The sequence below is a fragment of the Bos indicus genome, chromosome X (genome assembly GCF_029378745.1).
Source record: "Bos indicus isolate NIAB-ARS_2022 breed Sahiwal x Tharparkar chromosome X, NIAB-ARS_B.indTharparkar_mat_pri_1.0, whole genome shotgun sequence".
Classification (NCBI taxonomy): domain Eukaryota; kingdom Metazoa; phylum Chordata; class Mammalia; order Artiodactyla; family Bovidae; genus Bos; species Bos indicus.
Window position 1 is genome coordinate 86,155,068 of NC_091789.1, and position 22,769 is coordinate 86,177,836.

The window sequence follows — 22,769 nt, forward strand, 5'->3', positions numbered from 1 at the left end:
TGAAGCTGAAATAGATGTTTTTCTGGAATTCTCTTGCTTTTCCTTTGCTAAATAGGAGATTCTATCTAATACCAGGGATTGTGTTAGGTACTACACAAGGGACATATTGATACATAGTCCCTTCTTTCACCAACTTTTTATTGGGGTTCTCCTATAAGCATGGCATTGTTCTAGGTTGACAGTTGTGTGTCTGGTGGGTCATGGGGCTGGCAGAGTGTGAGAGAAATGCACACATCATCAGTACAAGGATTAGGGCCATCAGAGAATTATGAAGAAGACAGAGAGGAAAGCTAGTAGCTGTGTGACCCTGGACAAGACATTTCCCCTCTCTGAGTCTCGGTTTTCCTCCTCTGGAAAAAGGGACTAATCATATTTATTTGCTGTGAGGACTAGTGGTAATGTTTGAAAAGTTCTCAGGCAGTGTGACACCCAGGAGCTGCTTCATGGTACTGGTGTTCAGCTACAGGGAGGTGCATTTGCAACGGGCTCTGACAAGCAGAGAAGCAGGGAGCACGATCTGTCTTGAGGTGGCCTGGGAGACCCAGAGTCTGCAGGTTTGCTTTGGCACAGGGACTACTTTCATTTGGTGGGAGCCTCAGGTTTGTGGAGGGGAACAGAAGGAGAGAAGACTGGACTTCGGTGAGTGGGGATGTTTTCCTTATAAATCACTTTATGTCTGGAGATCAGCAGCTCTAGAAAGAACCTCTATGTGTGTTAGTCGCTCAGTTGTGTCCAACTCCTCCTGACCCCATGGACTATAGCCCACCAGGCTCCTCTGTTCATAGTATTCTCCAGGCAAGAATACTGGAGTGGGTTGCCATTCCCTTCTCCAGGGCTCTTCCTGACCCAGGAATCAAACCTGGGTCTCCTGCACTGTGGGTAGATCCTTTACCATCTGAGCCACCTGGGAAGCCCAGAAAGAACCTACTGAAAGTAAATGAACCCAAGAGCAGTGGCTGGAGAAGGGGACCGAGGGGGCCAGAGATTGGTATTTCAAAATCTCTTGGAAGTCATGAGATCACTTCTCAGAGCAGGCAGGCTGTGGAGAATGCAGTATCTAGTGCCTTGATTCAGGCTAGAATGACCTAACATGTCTATTTGCCAGAGACTGAGGGGTTGCCCAGGACACAGGACTTTCAGTGCTAAAACAAAGGCTCACTGGGACAGCTGGTCTCCTAGATCAGCCCTTGGTCACTGTCTCCTGGACTTCAGCAGGCTGCTCCCTTCTGCTCTCCTTTCCTTTGGTCCTTTGCTGCCAGAGGATTGCTATCAAACACAGCTCTTACCCTCTGCCCTGTTTCCAACCCTCCAAAGGCTCCCATGGCCTCTGAAATCAAGTTCGAACCCCAGAGCCTGGCCTCCAAAGCTCTTTCTACACTGGTTTCTGCCCTCCTTGAAAGACTCATTTCCCATAACTTTCACAACACACCGGATACAGTCTCTTTTTCCCATCCAGGAAGTGCCCTTTGCTATTCTGGGCCTTGGTGCTCTATTTATCAGCCTGACTAACTCTTACCCATGCTTCAAGGTTCAGTGAAAATGTCATTGTCTGAAATTCTCCACTCTGTTCTTTCCTCTGGATTCCCAAGGTACATTATACATATTTTTTGGGAGAACACATATTAGGAAGTTAGTGTAGATTCCAGTGCTATATCAAGCTTCTAGTGGGATGCTCCATGTACAGTAAGTTTTGGGCATATATATCTTGGATTATCAGCATATTCACATGATTCAAAATTTAAAAGGGCCTATAGGGAAATTCACTGAAAAGTCTCCTTCCCACTCCTGGCCTCTAACAACCCCACATCCCTCCTCCTCCAGGGATATTTTGTGTGAATCCAAGCAAATAAGGTAATTTGCTTTGTTAAATGAATAAAGGAAATAGCGGGAGAAACCTGGAAACAATCCAAATGTTCAAAATCTGGGCCTGGCTAAGTAAGCTATTATATAGCAGTCTTATAGACTAATCAGCAGTCATTAAAATTATTATAAGGCAGACTCTATAGTATATGATACACTAAAATTTCAAAGTCAAGTATAAAGCAGACCTCTCCACTGATTATACTTTGTGAAAATGTGGTCCCTTCAGTGATAGGATGAAAGGAGGTCTGAGAGAGAAATGATTGCTGCTTTAAGGTGAAGGGATACTAGGTTTTCTTTTATGGAAAGTTGTTTGAATATGAAAAGAAAGAGGCTGCATTATGGTGAATCTGCCTGACAAAGAAGCATGATTCATGATGGGATTCATTCATTCAGCAATTCATTCTGCAGACACTGAATGCCGGCTTTGTCAAGGGGAGAAGGCCAGACACAGTGCCGAGCTTCTCAGAAAGAGAACTAAATAGGCAAAGGGGCCCTAAGAAGCTCTAATGGAGCCAGAAGGGTGGGGACTGAGGAGTGGAATGAGTTCATCACCAGGCTGTTGAATTTGCATTTTTGATCATCAAGAGGCACTAGGATATAGGTCAGGGAGCTCAGCAGAAAGATCAGGGCCATCAGCACACATGTGGTCAGTCACAGAGGGTGGAGGCGGGGTGAGCTCACCTAGGCAGAAGGTAGACAGGCAAAGGAAAATACAGGTTCCATAAAGCTGGTGACGAGCCTTTCTGCCAATCTCTCAATGTCTGAGCCCAGGACAAGGGCAGCAGGATAGCAGACGTGCTATCTGTCGCTGAGTGTGGAAGGGCCTCAGAATTCAGGCAGAAATCCGCCCTCCTGGCCCCTGGCTGAAAAGTCACATGCTCATGGCCTGGGACTGGTCTAAGTTGTCCAGGAGGGCCTGGTAGATCAAGAAGGGGGGGCTTTGACTGGCTCAGAAAATATGTAGGAACCCCTAGGTGAAAGGGTGGAAAGATTTACTTGTACCAACATCAGTTAGGGGCTGGGAGGGGAGAGCAGGTGGGCCTGGCCTTGGGAGCAGGAATATTCTACAGGCTGAGGGATGTGGGGCCCCAGGAAGGGGAGATTTATGAGTCAGGGATGTTCCCTTGGTATGTAGGTCTCAGATGTGCCCTTGAAGGGCCTGGCAGGCAAAACTGATGGAATTGTTGCTCAAAATTTAGAGAGAGGAGGGGAGTGGTTATCCCTAGAGCAGGGTGTCTCACCCACCTTCATATGTCCCCCCTGCTTCGTACTTCCTAGGGAGCATGGTGGACTGGAAGGATGTGGCCTGTGGAGTCAGGCCCACCTGGAATCCAGGCCCAGCTCAACTCTGAGGACCAAGCGATCTTTGAGAAATCCTGTCTCTGAGCTTCAAGTTCCTCATTTACAAATTGAGGCAATAATATGATCTACCATGGGCTTTTGTTGTATTAATTCCTTGTATACAGTAGGTACTCAATACATGGCAGCTATTCTTTTTATTCGTGCTCCCACACAGGAATAGGCTAGCCTAAATCATTGCCATGTTGTACTCTCTTGGAGGGATTTATTGCCAGTTGGAACAAGAAACTGAAATTAAGACTTTGTTTACCATCCTTTCACAAACATTTGTCAAGGGTGACCTGGTGGGCAGACAAGTAAAAACCAGTTCTCAATTTCCACTGCATGTAACAATTCTTTCCTATGCTGGTCATCTCCAGTATACAAAGAAAAGCATGTCACAAACCTTTTTGCTGGTGGTGATATATGTGTGCTCTATCGCTCAGTCATGTCCAACTCTTTGTGGCCCCATGGACCACAGCCCACAAGGCTCCTCTGTCCATGGGATTTTCCAGGCAAGAATACTGGAGTGAGTTCCCATTTCCTCCTCCAGGGGATCTTCCCAACCCAGGGATTGAAACTGCATCTCCTGTGGCTCCTGAATTGACAGGCTTCCCTTGTGGCTCAGCTGGTAAAGAATCTGCCTGCAATGTGGGAGACCTGGGTTCTATCCTTGGGTTGGGAAGATCCCCCGGAGAAGGGAAAGGCTACCCACTCCAGAGTTCTGGCCTGAAGAACCCCATGGACTTATAGTCCATTGGGTTGCAAAGAGTCGGACACGACTGACTTTCACTTCACTTCACTTTACTTCTTTACCACTGAGCCACCTGGGGAACCCCAAAGCAATGGGGGCATAGGGGTTATAGCTGTGAAACATTGAATAAAAAAAATACATTCCCTCCTCTGGTTTCCAAATTTAGAAATAATTGTGCCATGTTTTATAATTGTTCAAAGTGCTTTTCCATATTTGATTTCATTAACTCCTCATTCTGGCCTGTGAGGTAAGTAGGCCAGATACTCTTAGCATCTGACAAAACCCACATCTCCTTTCTATGGAGTGTGAGGGAACTGAGCCGAGATTAAACTTTACCTTGGATGAATGGGTGAAAAGTAATGTGAGGAAACAACGTGCAGGTGTTGGAAGGAGCTGTTTCGCAAGGAGGCAGCGGTCACAGTGCTGTCTTGGCTGTCCGACAGAACCAGGTGGCAGTGTGTCTATTGTGCTGATGAGCAAACTGGAGGCCCACAGTAAGCAGGGGAGGATTTTGGCTTTCAGATGACACAGAGAGGTGGATTAAGTTTCAAAAGCTCTATCCTTTACATGTTGTTTTAAATGACAGCAGTGACCCTGCTGACCTGGGTGGCCTGGGTCACCTGGCTAGGGAGCAGCGGAGCCCAGAGGATAGACTCTAACTCAGAACACTTAACTCCAATTTCTTGAGCTTGAAATCTGCTCACTCAGTCCCCTGCCCTGTCTTTCTTACAGGGGTGTTGAAAAGAATGAGTGGAAAGGACAAATCACCACATAATGGCATTAAAAGAAATAGTGCTCAGTTTTCACCTTTTCTAAATAATTGTCCTCCATGTGAGAGCTACAGAGGGCAAATACTTGGGCTGCACTGATGTTTGCACAGTCCATGTATTTATTTAGCCGTGTTACTGAACTAAGTCACTCACTGCATTTCCCCAAGCCGGTTTCCTTCCCTGTAAAATGAAGGCATCATCTCCTGCCCGCCAGACTGTGAGAATGAAATAAGCAGCGTACATGAAATAAACATAGTGCAAACTATTATTAATATCTGTGGAATGCTTTGAGTCCTGGCTTCACGGAGTGCACCAAACCCAACTCACTCTAGGATCCTGAAATGCCTTATGATGAGAAGGTGGTTCTTTTTTGTTTGTTTGTTTTTGGCAGCCCGGTTGGCAGGAGCAGAGGACTGGGGAGGAAAATGGAGGAAGATGGGTTTGCTCACCGCCTCCATCTGAGGGGGAAATGGCAGGGGGGAGGCAGGCTGGCATAACCTTTTGTTTGGTGAGTCAGCTAAAAAGGAATTTCTAGAGCTCCAATAACGTGTAAGTGGTGGTTTGGGCTTGGATTTTTAAAGCTGCTCCCTTTTTAAGCCCTTTAAAAGCACAAGCAATTGGGAAGCACATGGAAAATGACAGAAGCAGAGCTTCTTACTCAGGTGAACTTGAAGAGATCATTCAGCTTCTCTGGGCTTGTCTTCTCACCTGTAAAATGGGGACAATGCCACCTATTTTGCAGGGTCATTGTGAGTGTTAATAGCATGTGTAAGTGCTGGCTCCAGTACCTGGCACAGAACAGAGTTTCCCATATTTATCTGTCCATTTCCTTTCCCTTCCTAGTGGACAGACTGTAGTCACTGGGCTCAGATGAAAACACTTTAGTCTGTTATACATTGAACTCTTACAAACAATCCCATGAAACAGCTCACCTGCAAATGTAAAGAAAACAGAGGAGCAGTTCAGAGATTATATTGCCCAAGGTCACACAGCTTTCAACTTTTAAAGCCAGGATTCAAATCCACCTTGTCTAGTTTGCCTCTTAGATATCAGAATGTGAGGGGGCTTAATCAAGCTGATCTTCTGAAAAGACCATCTTTAAATAGACTCGGACCAAGGGGAAAACCCTAACCTGGCCCATTTGGGGAATGAGCTCAGGGTGGAGTTTGGAGGGCAGGAAATAGGCCATTGCTAGAGGCAGCCTGGCAATAATTGGAAGAGAACTAAAAAAATGAATGTTTGCTTCTCAAATCCTTGGAGAAGTTAATCTGTGCTCCACCAGTTTCAGGAGCTTATGTTGTGAGGGTGACACGAACCGTTTATTAAGCAATTTACAAATGTATTATTGGTAGTTTTCTGTCATCTCACTAAACACAACCTCCTACTCATCGCCTGACAGCACTCCACATAACACCCTGCAAAGGAAAGGGAACTAAGTCTCCTTTTCAAACCCCTCTTCTAAGCTAGAGTGCAGGAGCTAGAATAGGAAGGCTGAGTCATCTTCTTAACAGAAAATCTAAGTGTACCAAAGCCACATAGAACAGAAGTATGTTTTCTATACAGATCATTTGTTTCAACACATGGTTGCTGTTCTAGGGTATCAACTCAGGAGCTGAGGGAGCTGAGGACATGCTCGGGAGCTGAGGAGCTTTACTGCAGAAAGCAGGTACTTTTCCTTGTCATCTGTGCCATCCCCCCTTGTCCACTCCCAGTTATTGGCATGACTGCAGGTACCTTATTACCAGCAAAATGACCACCACAGCACACTGACTGCTTGGGACCATGCCAGGTATGCACAGAACAGGCAAAGAGGGCCAAAATGATCTTCCAGCAGCCCGCTTAAGAGTTAGGCTATAGCCTCAACTATTCTTTACCCTAAGGGTTTCAGATAATTGGAGAATAAAGGCCCCAGTCTCAGATGCACACACAAGGATGGCTCTCATAGTGCTTTATCGGTTTCCTCATTTCTCATGGCTGAGGCAAGGAAGACTGGGTAGATAGGATTATTATGGTCAGTTCCTTTATAGCTATAATTCCTGAAAACAGGGTCATATGACAGGAAAAGTCCTGGCTTTTGTGCTCATTTTGGTAAAGCAAGTGTTGGGCTGGTTCACAGTACCAGGGTAAGAAGGAGAAAGCAAGCTCCAGCTAGCCTGGGCAGCTCTGACGCTGGGTAACTCACTGGCAACATCAAAGAGAGATGACCAGGATCTTGCCATAAGGCCAGGGACCCATAGCTGACCCCCTTCCCCCTAGTCTCCCAAAAAAGCAGCTGATACCATTATTTCTGCACAGGCGCATGTGATAGAAGGGACCTTTATTTTTATTTTTTCAAGATAATTCATACAGACATTGATTGATTATACAGAGCCATTTCTCTGTCCTCTTTTCTTTCCACTTAAGAAAATTAAAATATACCATGATGAGAATGATTAATGCCAAAACAAGATTTCTGGCTTATCATTTAGGGTACAAATACACACTTCATTGCTTGACATTTTATTGAACACTAAGCAAGACTAAGCATCTCTGCCTTCGTTGTACAGAGCTGAAGCAGAAGACCAGGGAGGGGGAGACAGCACAGTTGTCCTTGGCGGGGAAGATGTAAGCCCCTGTTGTCCTGTCTTGTTGTGGGAAGGCTAACCCATGTTCTGCCGGTTGCCGTAGCCTCTAGGATGGGTGTCCTTCCAGTCATCCCACTCCCGAGCTCTGCGGACTGCCTGATCATCCTCTTCCTCCTCGTGCTCCTGATCTTCTTGTTGCTGAGCTGTTCTTTTAAACTCTGCCCAATCATAAAAATGAGAAAGCAGGGGTGAGGAAAGGAGGGACCATCATGGGCCCCAGCTCCACTCTGAACACGACCACATAACATGAAGACAAGGAAAATATAGCTAGCTGTCTACCCTGGGACAAGCAGAATTGGGGACAGTACTTAATATTACTTAACAAGTGACATGTAAGACAAAATTGTCTGAGCTGTTTTCATAAGAAGGCAAACACATAAAAGTTGCCCCTCAAAATGAATTCTATTTTGGGAAAGAATTCTTGCTAAAATGGCTAAGCCCTCACAACATAAAACAGAAATGCCAACTGACCAACAAAACCCCAGCAAACCAAAAACACTGAAGTATTTCCGTAGCATAGTGGTTATCCCACTTGCATGACAAAACATTAAAGTAAAAAATATTTGATTTTATGATTTGTGATTTGACTATAGGTGACTGCTCCTCCTCCTTCCTTTATTACAGTTCTACAATTTTACGTGTAAAACTGGCTATCACAGGGCAGTTGAACCCACCAGAAAAGAATGTATGTTATTTTGCACATGTTTGGAACAGGGTGTGAGGTCCAAATGGCACTTGTCATGCAGTGTACACGCAAAAGAAATGAAACTAAATGCTCCATTTCTCTTTTGCACTGACTTTTTCTTTCTGCTGTGAGCTAAGGGGAACATTTCCTAGCTACTTTGAATTTGCCCACGAGAAATACTCTCATCACTATGATAAAGAATGAAATATGTAGGGAACCTGATCTGTCTTAATAGCTTAAGAGTCTTGTGTTCTATTTAACCCTTTTATTGTAAAATAAAAGATATTGGAAATCACACAAAAATATATATAACTTAAAACTTTCAGAAGGAGGCTATACCTTTATAGCCTCCTCTTGGGTCAAGAAATAAGATTTTCTGTACCCATCCACAAGGTTTCTCTATGAGCATCCAAATCATATCCTCACCCTCCAAAGGTAACCGCTATATTGCCTTTTATAGTAATAACTTCTTCAAGTTTATTATCCAAGCATGCATCCCTAGACACCAGAGTTGTCCATTTCTACACTGATTTTTCACTCAAAGATCTTTAGTACAGAGTTGTGCAACCATCACTACAATCCAATTTTTAAAATTTCTAGCACCCCGGACTTTCCTGGTGGCCCAGTAGCTAAGACTCCATGCTCCCAATGCAGGGAGCCCAGGTTCGGTCCCTAGTCGAAGAACTAGATCTCACATGCTTCAGTTAAGACCCAACACAGCCAAAAAAATATTAAAAATTGCTGTCTCAAAAAAATGTTCTATCACCCCTAAAAGATTCCTTGTACTCATCTGCAGTTAATTCCCATTACTTCCTTCCCTGGAAATCATTAATCTACCTTCTATCTCTATAGATTTGCCTATTCTGAAGATTTCACATAAATGGAATCAAGTAACATGTGGTCTTTTGTGTCTGACTTCTTTCACTTAGCATTATGTTTCTGAGGTTAGTTTTACCCATTTAAAAATATTTTGATATATTTTTAATTTACAGGTTTCTTCTTCAATCCCTTTCTTTCTTTACAAGTTATCTATCGAAGAGGCTGGAGCATTTGACCTGTAGTTTCTGGAAAAATCTGGATTTTGCTGACTACATAGTAGTGATGGAGTCCAACATGTTCTTCTGTATTTTTGCAGATTGGCAAGTGGTTACAGAGCTTGATGTGACTCAGGGTTGATCCCTCCCACATGAAAATAGGTGGTGTTGGCACACAGTATTGTGTCTCGCATGTTGTGATGTTAGCAGCTGTTGATGCTCAATGTCTAGATTCATTAATTTTCCTGGGGTTTCAAAAAGGTGATACTCTTAACTTTAACATTTCTTTTTTATTAAGTAGAATGCTTTTATAAAGAGAGGCTTCCCCTCATCTACTACTAGTCACCCAGAAAAAAGGACAAGATAAATGCCTGATTCTTTCGCTCTAATTTACCATTTCTCAAGGCAATAAATTAGCTCCTTACCATCCTTTGAAATTGAACAATTTTTCTTTTTAAATACAGTTATGGACTCATGGATTTGGTGGGACTCATATTTGGTGGGTTTCAATGAATTGCAATGACTTCTAAAAGATGTTCCAACTTTTAAATTTTAGAATAGTTTTACAGAAAAATTGTGATAATACAGAGTTCTTATACATCTGTACCCCAGTTCCCTTTATTGTAAACATCGTACAGTACTATGGTTTGTGTGTTATAACTAATGAACCAATACTGATACATACATAATTAACAACTAACTGCTGCTGCTGCTAAGTCGCTTCAGTCGTGTCCGACTCTGTGCGGCCCCATAGACAGCAGCCCACCAGGCTCCCCCGTCCCTGGGATTCTCCAGGCAAGAACACTGGAGTGGGTTGCCATTTCCTTCTCCAGGAGATCTAACTGACCCAGGGATCAAACCTGTGTCTCCTACATTGCAGGCAGATTCTTAACAATTCTGAGCCACCAGGGAAGCCGCACAGGTACTAACTATGCTGCTGCTGCTGCTGCTAAGTCACTTCAGTCGTGTCCGACTCTGTGCAACCCCAGAGACGGCAGCCCACCAGGCTCCCCCGTCCCTGGGATTCTCCAGGCAAGAACACTGGAGTGGGTTGCCATTTCCTTCTCCAATGCATCAAAGTGAAAAGTGAAAGGGAAGTCGCTCAGTCATGTCTGACTCTTCGCGACCCCATGGACTGCAGCCCACCAGGCTCCTCCATCCATGGGATTTTTCCAGGGAAGAGTACTGGAGTGGGGTGCCATTGCTTTCTCCGAATTAACAACTAAAGCTCACACTTTATTCAAATTTCCTTAGGTTTCACCTAATGTCCTGTTTTTTTTTTTTTTCTCTTGGTTCCAGGATTGCATCAAGTATTCCATATTACATTTAGTCCCCTGTGTCCTTAGTCTGCTCTTGGCTGTGACAATTTCTCCCTTTCCTAGTTTTTGATGATTTGCACAGTTTTGAGGTATACTCAGGTATTTTGCAGAATGTTCCTCAACCTGGCATTGCCTGATATTTTTCTCAAATTAGACTAGGGTTATGACTTGGAGGAGAAAAACACAGTGAGGCTCCCTCCTCATCACATCAAATCAAGGCTATACACCTTATTACATGACTTATTACTGCTGATGTTAGCTAGGATCACTTAAGGTAGTGTTTGTACGGTTCCCAACTGTGAAGTTACTGCTCCTCCCTTCTTCTACATTATAGTCTTTGGAAGCAAGTAACTAAACACAGCCTCCACTTATGAAGTGAGGAGTTATGCTTCACCTCCTTGAGACAGGTGTAGACAGGTGTGAGTGAGTGAGTAAGTGAAGTCGCTCAGTCGTGTCCAACTCTTTTCGACCCCACGGACTGTAGTCTATCAGGTTCCTCCGTCCACGGGATTTTCCAGGCAATAGTACTAGAGTGGGTTGCCATTCCCTTCTCCAGGGGATCTTCCTGACCCAGGGATTGAACCTGGATCTCCCTCATTGTAGACAGACGCTTTACTGTCTAAGCCACCAGGGAAGTCCTTAGACAGATGTATACACACAAATTATTTTGAATTTTTCTGTACAGTTTAGTCATTTATTTCTATCACTATACGCTCATGGATACTTGTTTTATACCTTTTGTTATAATCTGATACTGTTATTTTTCTGCTTACATTCTTCTAGTTTTGGCCAGTGACAGTTCTTTCAGCAGGCTCTGTCACATTAACACCTCAAAAGTTTGTTTGCTCTAAAGAGCCCTTGGTTCCTTTAATTGGAAAATGGTATTAGAAACCAAGGTTTGGGTACTAGATGTGCTCGTTGCTACTGGCAATTATCCTTTTTGAAGCCAAACTGTCTGGCCTGTGGAAACACCTTCAAATTGGTTTCTGAGACTTTCTGATATGACTGTAGTAGTCTTTTAAAGCTTCTTTCCTATCTTCTATAACAAGATGTTCCAAGTTAATCTTCTTTATTTCCGGGCCTGGAATTAGCTCTCTTTCGAATACATCCTGGTTTCTTTGAATGGGAACGGTATTTCAAGAACACAAACTGAGTTACTACGTGTGCTCACTGCTTCTGGGCTGTTCATTATTTCTAAGTCTTTTCAGTGGATAAAGCAAAAGTGTGTCTGCGTATGTTTACTTTTAAATAAAATTCCTCATGAGTTCATATTCAAGACTACAGGGCTGTTTTGTTTCTAACTTAAATTCTTTTGAAGTACATCTGTATTCTTCCACACTAAAAGTCTTAGCCCTCAAAGACAGAGGATGATGGAATTTGAATAATTACTCATAATTACTCGGTTATATTATCTCACAGTACACAGTCTTGGAATAACTAATACTGCTACCAATATAACTGCTGAGAATAGTTCATTTTTTTTTTTTTTGCATGTGCTTTCCCCATTTCTTCATTGAAAGAAAGTTATGCTATATCTATGTTATCAGAGCACAGGGCATATAGGTATGAATACTCTACTCCCTCCCTTGTAAATCTCATTTAGTCTTAGTTCTATATGTAACTAATGTTAACCACCAGTCCTGATATCAGTGTCTCTTATTTTGGTTGTCTTATGTTCATTCTTCAGCAAATTTCTCAGTAAGGGATTATGGAACCAATATTTCCTGAGTTCTAGCATGTTGATAAATACCTGTGCCATTTATACCTAAAAGTCATTTTTACCAGATATAATGTCCTTGACTTACATTTTTTCCCCTCGAGTATCTTAAATGTTACTCCATTTTCTTCTAGTACAAAGTATTGGTGTCAAAAAGTTTGAAGATGATCTAATTTTCCTTCCTTTACAAACTACCTACTGTTTTTGCTGAAGTATCCAAGACATTTCTCTTTAGAAAGAAAAATCTAGTAATTTTATTAGAATGTGGATTTTGTTGTTAGTCATTCTGGGTCAAAATTCTCAGGTACATATTGTGCTTTTTAAAATCAAACCTTTTTTTTTTAGTTCCAGGAAAGTTTCCTCAATGTTATTTTTGAGCATTTATTTATTTTCCTTGCTTTAGTTTTCTTTTCAGATAATCTTATTCCATATGTCTCTGCTAACTTTTCATGTTTCACTTTTTCTAGAATTCTGTTTATCTTTGTTTCTTTTTGATTTAAAAGTTTCTTACTTTAGAAAGGTATTTTCTGTTGTGTTCACTCACTTGTTTTGTTTCTTTTTTCTTATTCAAATTGAAGTACAGGTGATTTACAATATTATATTAGTTTCAGGAGTTTAGTTCAATCACTCAATTGTGTCTGACTCTTTGTGACCCCATGGACTGCAGCATGCCGGGCCTCTCTGTCCATCACCAACTCCCAGAGTTTACTCAAACTCATGTCCACTGAGTTGGTGATGCCATCCAACCATCTCATCCTCTGTCATCCCCCTTCTCCTCCTGCCTTCAATCTTTCCCAGCATCAGGGTCTTTTCAAATGAGTCAGTGTCAGGAGTACGAAATAGTAATTCAGTATTTTATAGATTATACTCTATTTATAGTTTAAAAATATTGGCTGTATTTCCTGTGCAATTCTATATATTCCTATAGTTTATTTGTTTTATCCATAGTAGCTTGTACCTCATAATCCCCTACCACCTTGCCCTTCCCTCCCTTTCCTCTCCTCACTTGTTACTACCTGTTTGTTCTCTGTATTTCTGACTCTAGTTCTCATAGATATATTTATTATTAGATTACTTATGTTATTATATTATTATATTTATTAATATATGTTGGGGGCCAGCGTGAGGCCATGGCAAAGGTCATGAGGAAGGAGGCTCGACGTATGCAAAGGCGGGATCGAGCCTCAGGAGTCCCCCTGGAAATTCTGGAGCATCTACCCCCATAACCAGAGCCTGCCTACTTTACTACTTGTGCTCTCACCTACACCTCTGACTTTACGGGGGGCTGTCCCCCACCACCTCTTTCAGAGAAGGAGTTAACTTAGAGCTCCAGTTAATAATAATTCCTGGGCGTGATAGGAGTGTTTCAACCTACAAACTCCTCTGAAGGTTCTCTAGCCTGCCTGACAGGCTTGTCCGGCCACATGTGATTGCTCACAGCCTCCCAACCGGGAGAGGCACGAGATGCTTTAAACCTTCTAAAAACAGGTTCCTTAGAAAAGTTAGAAAACCATTAGTGTAAGTATAGTGGGCTGATTAGAAATTGTATTGGTGAAGGGTTTTTCATCTGTTGAGCCAATGTTTGTTGCTAAGTCTCCACATCCCCTGCCCTTACACACATTAATGAATATATAGAAGAAATAAGTATTAACCTTTGATATTAATCACGTTAGACCTTAGGCTAAGTAAATTCTTTCCTTAATTAAAACCCACTACACCCTCACCCTATAGGAATGTAACTTTATCTGGTACCTTTGGAAGGTGGAGTCTTTTTTAAGAATAATCACCCCTGGAGAAATGAGTGTCCTGGTTGACTGACCACTGTCACAAGGATAGGGTCATAAATTGTCAGCAGGCCCCCTGGCCAGAAGATGATGTAACACCCCTAAGACCTCTGTATACATTTGTATGAAGCACCTGACTTTGATAAAAGTCAGGACTGCTGACTCTGCGTGACTTTTGCATAACATCTCAATGTATAAAAGTAGACCATGGAAAATAAAGAATTGGGATCAGTTCCTCGAAAGACTGGTCTCCCCATGTCTCTCTCTCTCTCTCTCAAACTCTGGCTGAGTCTCCATCTGGAGAGCGGAGCCCACCATGCTTACTAATTATGCCTGGGCTTCTAAGATCTGACCAGGGAGGCCTCAGTGTCTCCTCTCCTTCGGGAGAGCGGAAGGACGCCTGCGGCCTATGTAAGTGGTGCAAACTTCTTGTCTTGAAGTTTTATTGGTTTCCCGTGCAAACCAAGCTACTCAGCCTCTTTTCTCCACTGAATTTTCCTACTGAGCTATCCTCATTCTATTACTCTTTACATCTCTAATTAATATCTAATTGAAGCTATTGTATCCTGATCCTCGCCGACGCTGTCCCCGTTTCAAACTCCCTGAATCAGCGGGGGCTGGACCTCGGCAAATATATATTTAGATTCCATATATAAGTGATATCATATAGTATTTGTCTTTCTTGACTTTTTTCACCAAGCATATTACCCTCTAGGGGCCATCCATGTTGTTGCAAATGGCAATATTTCATTCTTTTTAATGGCATTGAATATATATATATATCACATCTTATCGCATATAAGATATAATACATTGTATATATTTATCACATCTTATCTATTCACTTATTGAGACTTTAGGTTGCTTCCATATATTGGGCAATGTAAACAATGCTGCTATGAACATTGGGGTGCAAGTATTTTTTTGAATTAATGTTTTCATTTTCTATGGATTAAAAATCCAGGAGTGGTAGCCATAAAAAGGAATGAATCTGAGTCAGTTCTCATGAGCTGGATGAACCGAGAGCCTGTTAAACAGAGTGAAGTCAGAAAGAGAGAAACAAATTATCATATATTAATGTAGATATATGGAATCTAGAGAAACAGTACTGATGAACCTATTTGCAAGGCAGGAATAGAGATGCAGACATAGAGAACTGACTTGTAGACACAGTGGGGGAAGGAGAGGGTGGGACGAATTGAGAGTAGCACTGAAACATATATATTACCGTATGTAAAAACATATGTAAAACAGCTAGCTAGTCTGAAAGAGATGGGCATACCAGAACACTTGACCTGCCTCTTGAGAAACCTGTATGCAGGTCAGGAAGCAAGTTAGAACTGGACATGGAACAACAGACTGGTTCCAAATAGGAAAAGGAGTAGGTCAAGGCTGTATATTGTCACCCTGCTTATTTAACTTCTATGCAGAGTACATCATGAGAAACACTGGGCTGGAGGAAGCACAAGCTGGAATCAAGACTGCCAGGAGAAATATCAATAACCTCAGATATGCAGATGACACCACCTTTATGGCAGAAAGGAAAGAAGAACTAAAGAGCCTCTTGATGAAAGTCAAAGAGGAGAGTGAAAAAGTTGGCTTAAAGCTCAACATTCAGAAAACTAAGATCATGGCATCTGGTCCCATCACTTCATGGTAAACAGATGCGGAAACAGTGGCTGACTTTATTTTTCTGGGCTCCAAAATCACTGCAGATGGTGATTGCAGCCATGAAATTAAAAGACACTTACTCCTTGGAAGGAAAGTTATGCCCAACCTAGACAGCATATTAAAAAGCAGAGACATTACTTTGCCAACAAAGGTCCGTCTAGTCAAAGCTATGGTTTTTCCAGTGGTCGTGTATGGATGTGAGAGTTGGACTATAGAGAAAGCTAAGCACCAAAGAATTGATGTTTTTGAACTGCAGTGTTGGAGAAGACTCTTGAGAATCCCTTGGACTGCAAGGAGATCCAACCTGTCCATCCTAAAGGAAATCAGTCCTGGGTGTTCATTTGAAGAACTGATGTTGAAGCTGAAACTCCAATAGTTTGGCCACCTGATGCAAAGAGCTGACTCATTGGAAAAGACCCTGATGCTGGGAAAGATTGAGGGCAGGAGAAGGGGACGACAGAGGATGAGATGGTTGGATGGCATCACCGACTCGATGGACATGAGTTTGAGTAAACTCCGGGAGTTGGTGATGGACGGGGAGGCCTGGCGTGCTGCAGTTCATGGGGTCGCAAAGAGTCGGACACAACTGAGTGACTAAACTGAACTGAACTGAGTGGGAAGTTGCTGTACAACCCAGGGAGCTCAACCCGTGCTCTGTAACAACCTAGAGGGATGGGATGGGGTGGAGGTAGGGTAGGAGGGAGGTTCAAGAGGGAGGGGACATAGATATATACTTATGGCTGATTCATACTGCTGTATGGCAGAAACCAGAACAATGTAAAGCAATTATCCTCCAGTTTAAAAAAATGAAATAGAAAATCCAGGAGTGGAATTGCTGGATCATATGGTAGTTCTACTTTAATTTTTGAGGAACCACTACACTGCCTTCCATAATAGCTGCACCGATTCATACTCCTACCAACAGTGTACTGGGCTTCCCTGATGGCTCAGCGGTAAAGAACCTGCCTGTAGTGCAGGAGACCTGGGTTTGATCCCTGGGTTGGGAAGATCCCCTGGAGGAGGGCAGGGCAACCCACCCCAGTATTCTTGCCTGGAGAATCCCATGGCCAGAGAAGCCTGGCAGGCTGTAGTCCATAGGGTCTCACAGAGTCGGACATGACTGAAGCAACTAAGCAGCGGCAGCAACAGTGTACTAGAGTTCCCACTTCTGCACATCCTTACCAACACTTGTTATTTGTACACTTTTTGATGATAGGCATTCTGACAAGTGTGAGAGGGTATTTCATTATGGTTTTGACTTGCCTTTCCCTGATGATTAGCAATGCTGAGCATCTTCTCATGTACCTGTTTGTTATCTGTATATCTTCTTTGGAAAAATGTCTCAGGTCTTCTGTCCATTTTTTTTAACAGGCAGATAATTGCTTTAGTGTTGTGTTGATTTCTGCCATATGTGAATCAGCCGTAAGTATATGTATATCCGCTCCCTCTTGAACTTCCCTCCCACTTCCCACGCCAGCCCACCCCTCTAGGCCATCACAGTGCCAGGCTGAGCTCCATGTTACACAGCAGGGAGCTGTCTATTTTACACACGGTGGTGTACATATGTCAGTGCCACTCTCAACTTGCCCCACCCTGTCTCTCCCCTGCTGTTTCCCAAGTCCGATCTCTACATCTGTGTCTCTATTCCTGTCCTGCAAATAGGTTCATCAGTACCATTTTTCTAGATTCTGGAAGTATGGGTTAATATAAATATTTGTTTTCCCCCTTCCGACTTCCCTCTGTATAGTTCCTTACTTCTTTTTTAAAAATTTATTTAATTGGAGGATAATTGACTTATAATATTGTGTTGGTTTCTGTCATACATCAACATGAATCAGCCATAGGTATACATGTCTCCTCCCTCTTGAACCTCCCTCCCACCTCCCACCCCTCTAAGTTGTCACAGATTACCAAGTTTGAGCTCCTTGCATCTTCTGTCTATTCTTCAATTATTTTTTCCATATTGATTATATGAGCTGTCTATGTAGTCTGGATATTAACCCCTTATTGGGCATATCATTTACAAATATTCTCTCCCATTCTGTAGGCTATTTTTTCATTTTGTTGTTGGTTTCCTTTGTGGTGCAGAAGTCTTTAAATTTAAATCAGTTTCATTTGTTTATTTCTGCTTTTGTTTCCTCTGCCTGAGGAGACAGAGCTTTTAAAATATTGCTATGATTTATGTCAGAGAGTGTGCTGCCTTATCCTTCATTTCTGAAATGATTCTTTCCTCTTATTGGCCCAAGTTGTCACTACATTTCTGAATTTTTCTAATCCTGCTATCTATGGTTCTTCTATGTCTTCTTTAATTTTATTAATGTCTTCTAACTAATTTTTAAACAGTATATTTTAGATTTATTGTTCTTTGAGTGTGTCTTTCTGGAATGCTTTTTTTCCCTTTTTAAAAAATTGAAATATAGTTGATCTACAAAATTGTTAGTTTCAGGTGTACAGCAAAGTGATTCACGTACATATATCTATATATTTTCAGATTATATTCTTTTATCTAACTTACATGTAGAATCTAAAAAATAATACAAATGAATCTATATACAGAACAGAAACTGACTTACAGACATAGAAAACAAACTTATGGTTACCAAAGGGGAGAGGGAGGGACAAATTAAGAGTATGGGATTAACATACATACTACTTACATAAAACAGATAAGCAACATGGAATGCTTTTGATTCTTTTTTCTCCTTATAATAATTTTGTGTGGCATTTGATCTTGGTAATTTTCCATTCATTTTTCTTACAGCTTTATTGAGATATTATTCACATACCATAAAATTCACCCATTTAAAGTATACAATTCAGTGGTTTTTAGTATATTCAGAGTTGTGCAACCATCATCACAATTTGTTGCTCATTCTTAGGTGTACTAAGCTTTCCTGAACTTTCAGAAAGAAGTATGGTTCAGGGTGGCTTTTCTAACTTCACAGAGGCACCCTTTCTGTTTTTAATGTATGTTAAAGGAATATAATGACTTACTTGATTACAGTCTTGGTTGTGGTCCTCTCTCCCATTCTCGGACCTTCTCTTTCCTCCTCCTTTACTGTCCCTGTTCTGCTCATTTGAATTCTATTCTCAACAATTTCTCCTCAGTGTGGGACTGTGTGAGTAGGGAGATCTGGTGCCTCATTTTCAAGAGTTCATTAAGGGTTAGACAGCTCCATCCCTTTCAGACCTTCTGACAAGAGATTCCTTGTATTCATTCAGTTTTTATTGGAAGGTAAAACCCCTCCCATTTCAATTACTGTTCTTAAAATGAACTGCCACACTTATTTTTTTTTTCATTAAAATTTTTTAATTCAAGTATAGGTGACTTACAATACTTGTTTCAGATGTACAACACAGTGATTCTATATTTGTACAGGTTATGCATCATACAAAGGTATTATAATATTATTGACTGTAGTCTTTGTACCATAAGTTACATCCTTGTGACTTATTTCTTTTATAACTGGTAAATTGTATCTTTTAATCCCCTTCACCTATTGCACCCTTCCTCCCATTCTTCTCCCTTCTGGCAACCACTAGTTTGTTCTCTGTATCTATGAGTCTGTTTCTGGGTTTTGGGGGGCTCATTTTTTTTTATATTTTAGATTCCACATATAAGTGAAAACATACAGTATTCATCTTTCTCTGACTTATTTCACTTAGCATAATACCCTCCAGATCCATCCATACTGTCACAGATTCCAAGATTTCATTCTTTTTTATGGCTAAGTGGTGTTGGGAAAACAAGGTAGCTATATGTAAAATAAAACTAGACCATTTTTTCACATCATTTACAAAAATAAAGTCAAAATGAATTAAAGACTTAAATATAAGACCTGAAACCATAAAACATCTAGAAGAAAACATAGGCGGTATGTTCTTTGAAGTCAGTCTTAGCAATATTTTCTTTTTTGATCAGTCTCCTCAGGCAAGGACAACAAAAGCAAAAGTAAACAAATGGGACCATATGAAACTAAAAAGCTTTTGCACAGCAAAGGGAACCATCAGCAAAACAAAAACTACTGAATGGGAGAAGATATTGGCAAATGATATGTCTGATAAGGGGTTAATATCCAAAATATATTAAGAACTCAGACAACTCAATACAATTTGAGACAGACATTTTCCAAAGAAGACATACAGATGACCAACAGGCACATGAAAAGATGCTCAACATCACTAATCATGAGGGAAATGCGAATCAAAACCACCTCAAATGCAATGAAACAGCACCTGTCAGAATGCCACACTTTTTTAGTGAATACTGTTTGCTGTTTTGGAATTCTCGCATTTTCAGCTCTTTCAGATGGTCAAACTCTTTCTGCTTACACAGATGCCCATTACTAGTTGATCTTGTGGTTATGATGATCTTCCCTTACCTGTTTTTGAATTTCATGGGGATACACTGTCACTTAGTTTTGTTATAAATATTGTCTATGAATTTTTTCTTTTGTGTTTTTATTGAAGTATAACAACATACATGCAGAAAAATACACAAACACAGGATAGCTAAATCAGTTTTCACATCTGAACATATATCCATATCATCAGTGCCCAAATTAAGATACAAAACATTACTAACTCCTCAGAAATCGCCCTCAGGTCCAATTTCACTCATAATCTCTGACTAAGGGTGAACATCATACTGGCTTTTAACCAGCATACACAAGTTTCACCTGTGTCTGAACTCTATGCTCTTCTGTGTTTTTTTCCCCTCAAATTGTATTTGTAAAATTTAACAAATTAATATTTGTTATTACTTATAACTGAAGAACTATAGTCTGTTTAACCTTATTGCTAACAGTATTTCACTGTGCAGATACGCCAAAATTTATTTATCCATTCTATTATGTATGGGCATTTAGAGTAGTGTTCACTCTGGGGTATTGCAAATAATTCTGGTATGAGCATTCTTGTACAAACCTTTTGAAGACAGAAGGCTCTCATCCCTCTTAGGTATATACTTGGGAGTGAAACTGTCATGGGAGTATATATATGTTCAACTTTTGTGCAACACTACTACCACCAACCCTGCCTCCCAGGCTGTCTTTATTGTTTCCTTTCTTTTATATACTTTAGGCTTATTTTGTTCTTGTTTTCTCCAACTTCTTAAGGTAGTATCTTAGAGACTGATTTTACCTTTCTTTTTTCTAACATAACTACTGAAAGCTATACACTTCCCTCTCAGCACTGCTTCAGTTGTATCTCACAAGTTTTGATGTATTTCACTATTATTCAGTTAAAAATACTTCCTAATTTTCTTTGTGATTTCTTCTTTGATGTGGGTTATTTAGAAGTAGTTGTTTAACTTTAAAAAATTTAGGGACTTCCTAGGTATGTTGTTGTTATTTAGTCACTAAGTTGTGTCTGACTCTTGTGATCCCATGGACTGTAGCCCACCAGGCTCCTCTGCCCATGGGATTTCCCAGGCAAGAATACTGGGGTGGGTTGCCATTTCTTTTTCCAGGGGATCTTTCTGACCCTTGGATTGAACCCATGCCTCCTGCTTGGCAGGTAAATTCTTTATCACTGAGCTAGCTACCTGGGAAGCCTGGTTTAGTCGCTAAGTTGTGTCTGACTCTCCCACAACACCACAGACCATAGCCTGCCAGGCTCCTCTGTCCATGGGATTTTCCAGGCAAGAATACTGGAGTGGGTTGCCATTTTTTTCTCCAGGGGATCTTCCCGACTCAGGGATTGAACCTGCATCTCCTGCATTGGCAGGTAGATTCTTTACCACTCCAGGGAAGCCCCAGGTATGCTGTTATTGACTGCTAATTAAATTAGATTGTAGTCAGAGAACACAGTGTGATTTCTATCTTTGAAATTTATGGACACTTATTCGGTGGCCTAGAACATGATGTAAGTTGGTGAACATACCATGTGCACTTGAAATAAAGTGTTATCTTGCAGTTATTGGATATATTTTTCTGTAAATGTCAAAGAGGCTAAGGTGGCTGCCAGTGCTGTCCAGATCTTCTATGTCCTTACTGATTTTCTGTCCAGAAACTTTTTCAGTTACTGAAAGAAAAGTATGAAAATCTCCAACTATGGTTGTAGATTTGTCTATTTCTCCATTTAATTCTGTCAATTTTTCCTTCGTGTAATTTGAAGGTTGTTATTAGACACAAACACATTTAGGATTCCTATGTCTTCCAGATAAATTGACCCTTTTATTAGCACTAAACGTGCTTTTGAGAGTCCAGTAACACCTTTTGTCTTGAAGTCTACTTTATCTGACATTACTATAGCTATTGCAACTTTCTTATGTCTGTTGTTAGTGTGGTATTATTTTTTTAATTGTTTTATGTTTGACCAAACTGTACCTTTATATTTAAAATGTATCTCTTGATAGGAGATCAAGAGGGTGGAGAAAGATGTGGAGCTCACCTTTCCCCATGAACACATCAAAAATAAATCTACACGTGGAACAATTCTCACTAAAAACTGGAAATTGGCAGAAAGACTCCTGTACAATCAAGGTTGTAAGTAAAGGTACACGGAAGTCCATAAGGAAGCCTGGACTCCACTCATGAGTAGAGCACAGGTGGACTTCCCCCAGGCAGGACAGAGAAAAGTGTGGCTTAGGCTACTGCTTCCCTGCAACATGCTATGCACAGCCATGCTATGCTCTCCAGCCAGAGCTGAAAGAATGCTCCAGCCCTGTTCACATCATGCCACAAGTGTGGTACTGGAACTAGGGTGGCCAGGATCTGGGAAAAGACTTGACTTTGAGATGGAGAGGTTATCTGGTCCTGGGGCAGAGCCCCAGGCTGGGCAGCAGTGGCAGAATTTACTCAAGAGGCATCTCAGAAGCAGCCTAGGCTTATGATGGCAACACAGCTGCTGGGTTGCCCACAACCACTTTGCCGCATGGGTGCCCCACTCCAAGCTGAGAGAATGCTCTGGCCATGCCCACTCCATGTCACAGTGTGGCACTAGCCCTAGGGTAGCCACAATTGGGGAAAAGACACAACCATTGACTGCATCTTAGGAAAGCTGCAGACCTCTACAAAGGCAGAGCATTGGATCTCTGTAGGCACACAAGCCCTACTTGGCTTGGCATTCTCATCCTTTATGGCAACGGTCCCAAGTATGGGGAGCAGGGAAAACACATACTTAATGGGAATGGAGCCAGCTCAAGCTCATCCCTCAGGACTTCCGCTCCCGCAACGTGGGATCAGACTCAGTACTGACAGGGTGGTGA

General features: G+C 41.6%; 1 protein-coding gene across 2 annotated transcripts in view; it reads right to left on the minus strand.

Annotated features, from left to right (window-relative positions):
* Positions 1–7,025: 7,025 nt before the first annotated feature.
* Positions 7,026–22,769, minus strand: part of IGBP1 (immunoglobulin binding protein 1) — a 46,998-nt gene continuing 31,254 nt past the window's right edge. Inside the window, exon 6 of one of the 2 annotated variants that reach the window (XM_070784428.1) lies at positions 7,026–7,507. In XM_070784428.1, the coding sequence (XP_070640529.1) occupies positions 7,365–7,507 (143 nt within the window). In that variant the 3' untranslated portion in view covers positions 7,026–7,364. Of the gene's footprint in view, positions 7,508–18,172; positions 19,942–22,769 lie in introns of those variants that run through there. The other variant, XM_070784429.1, reaches the window with a different exon arrangement.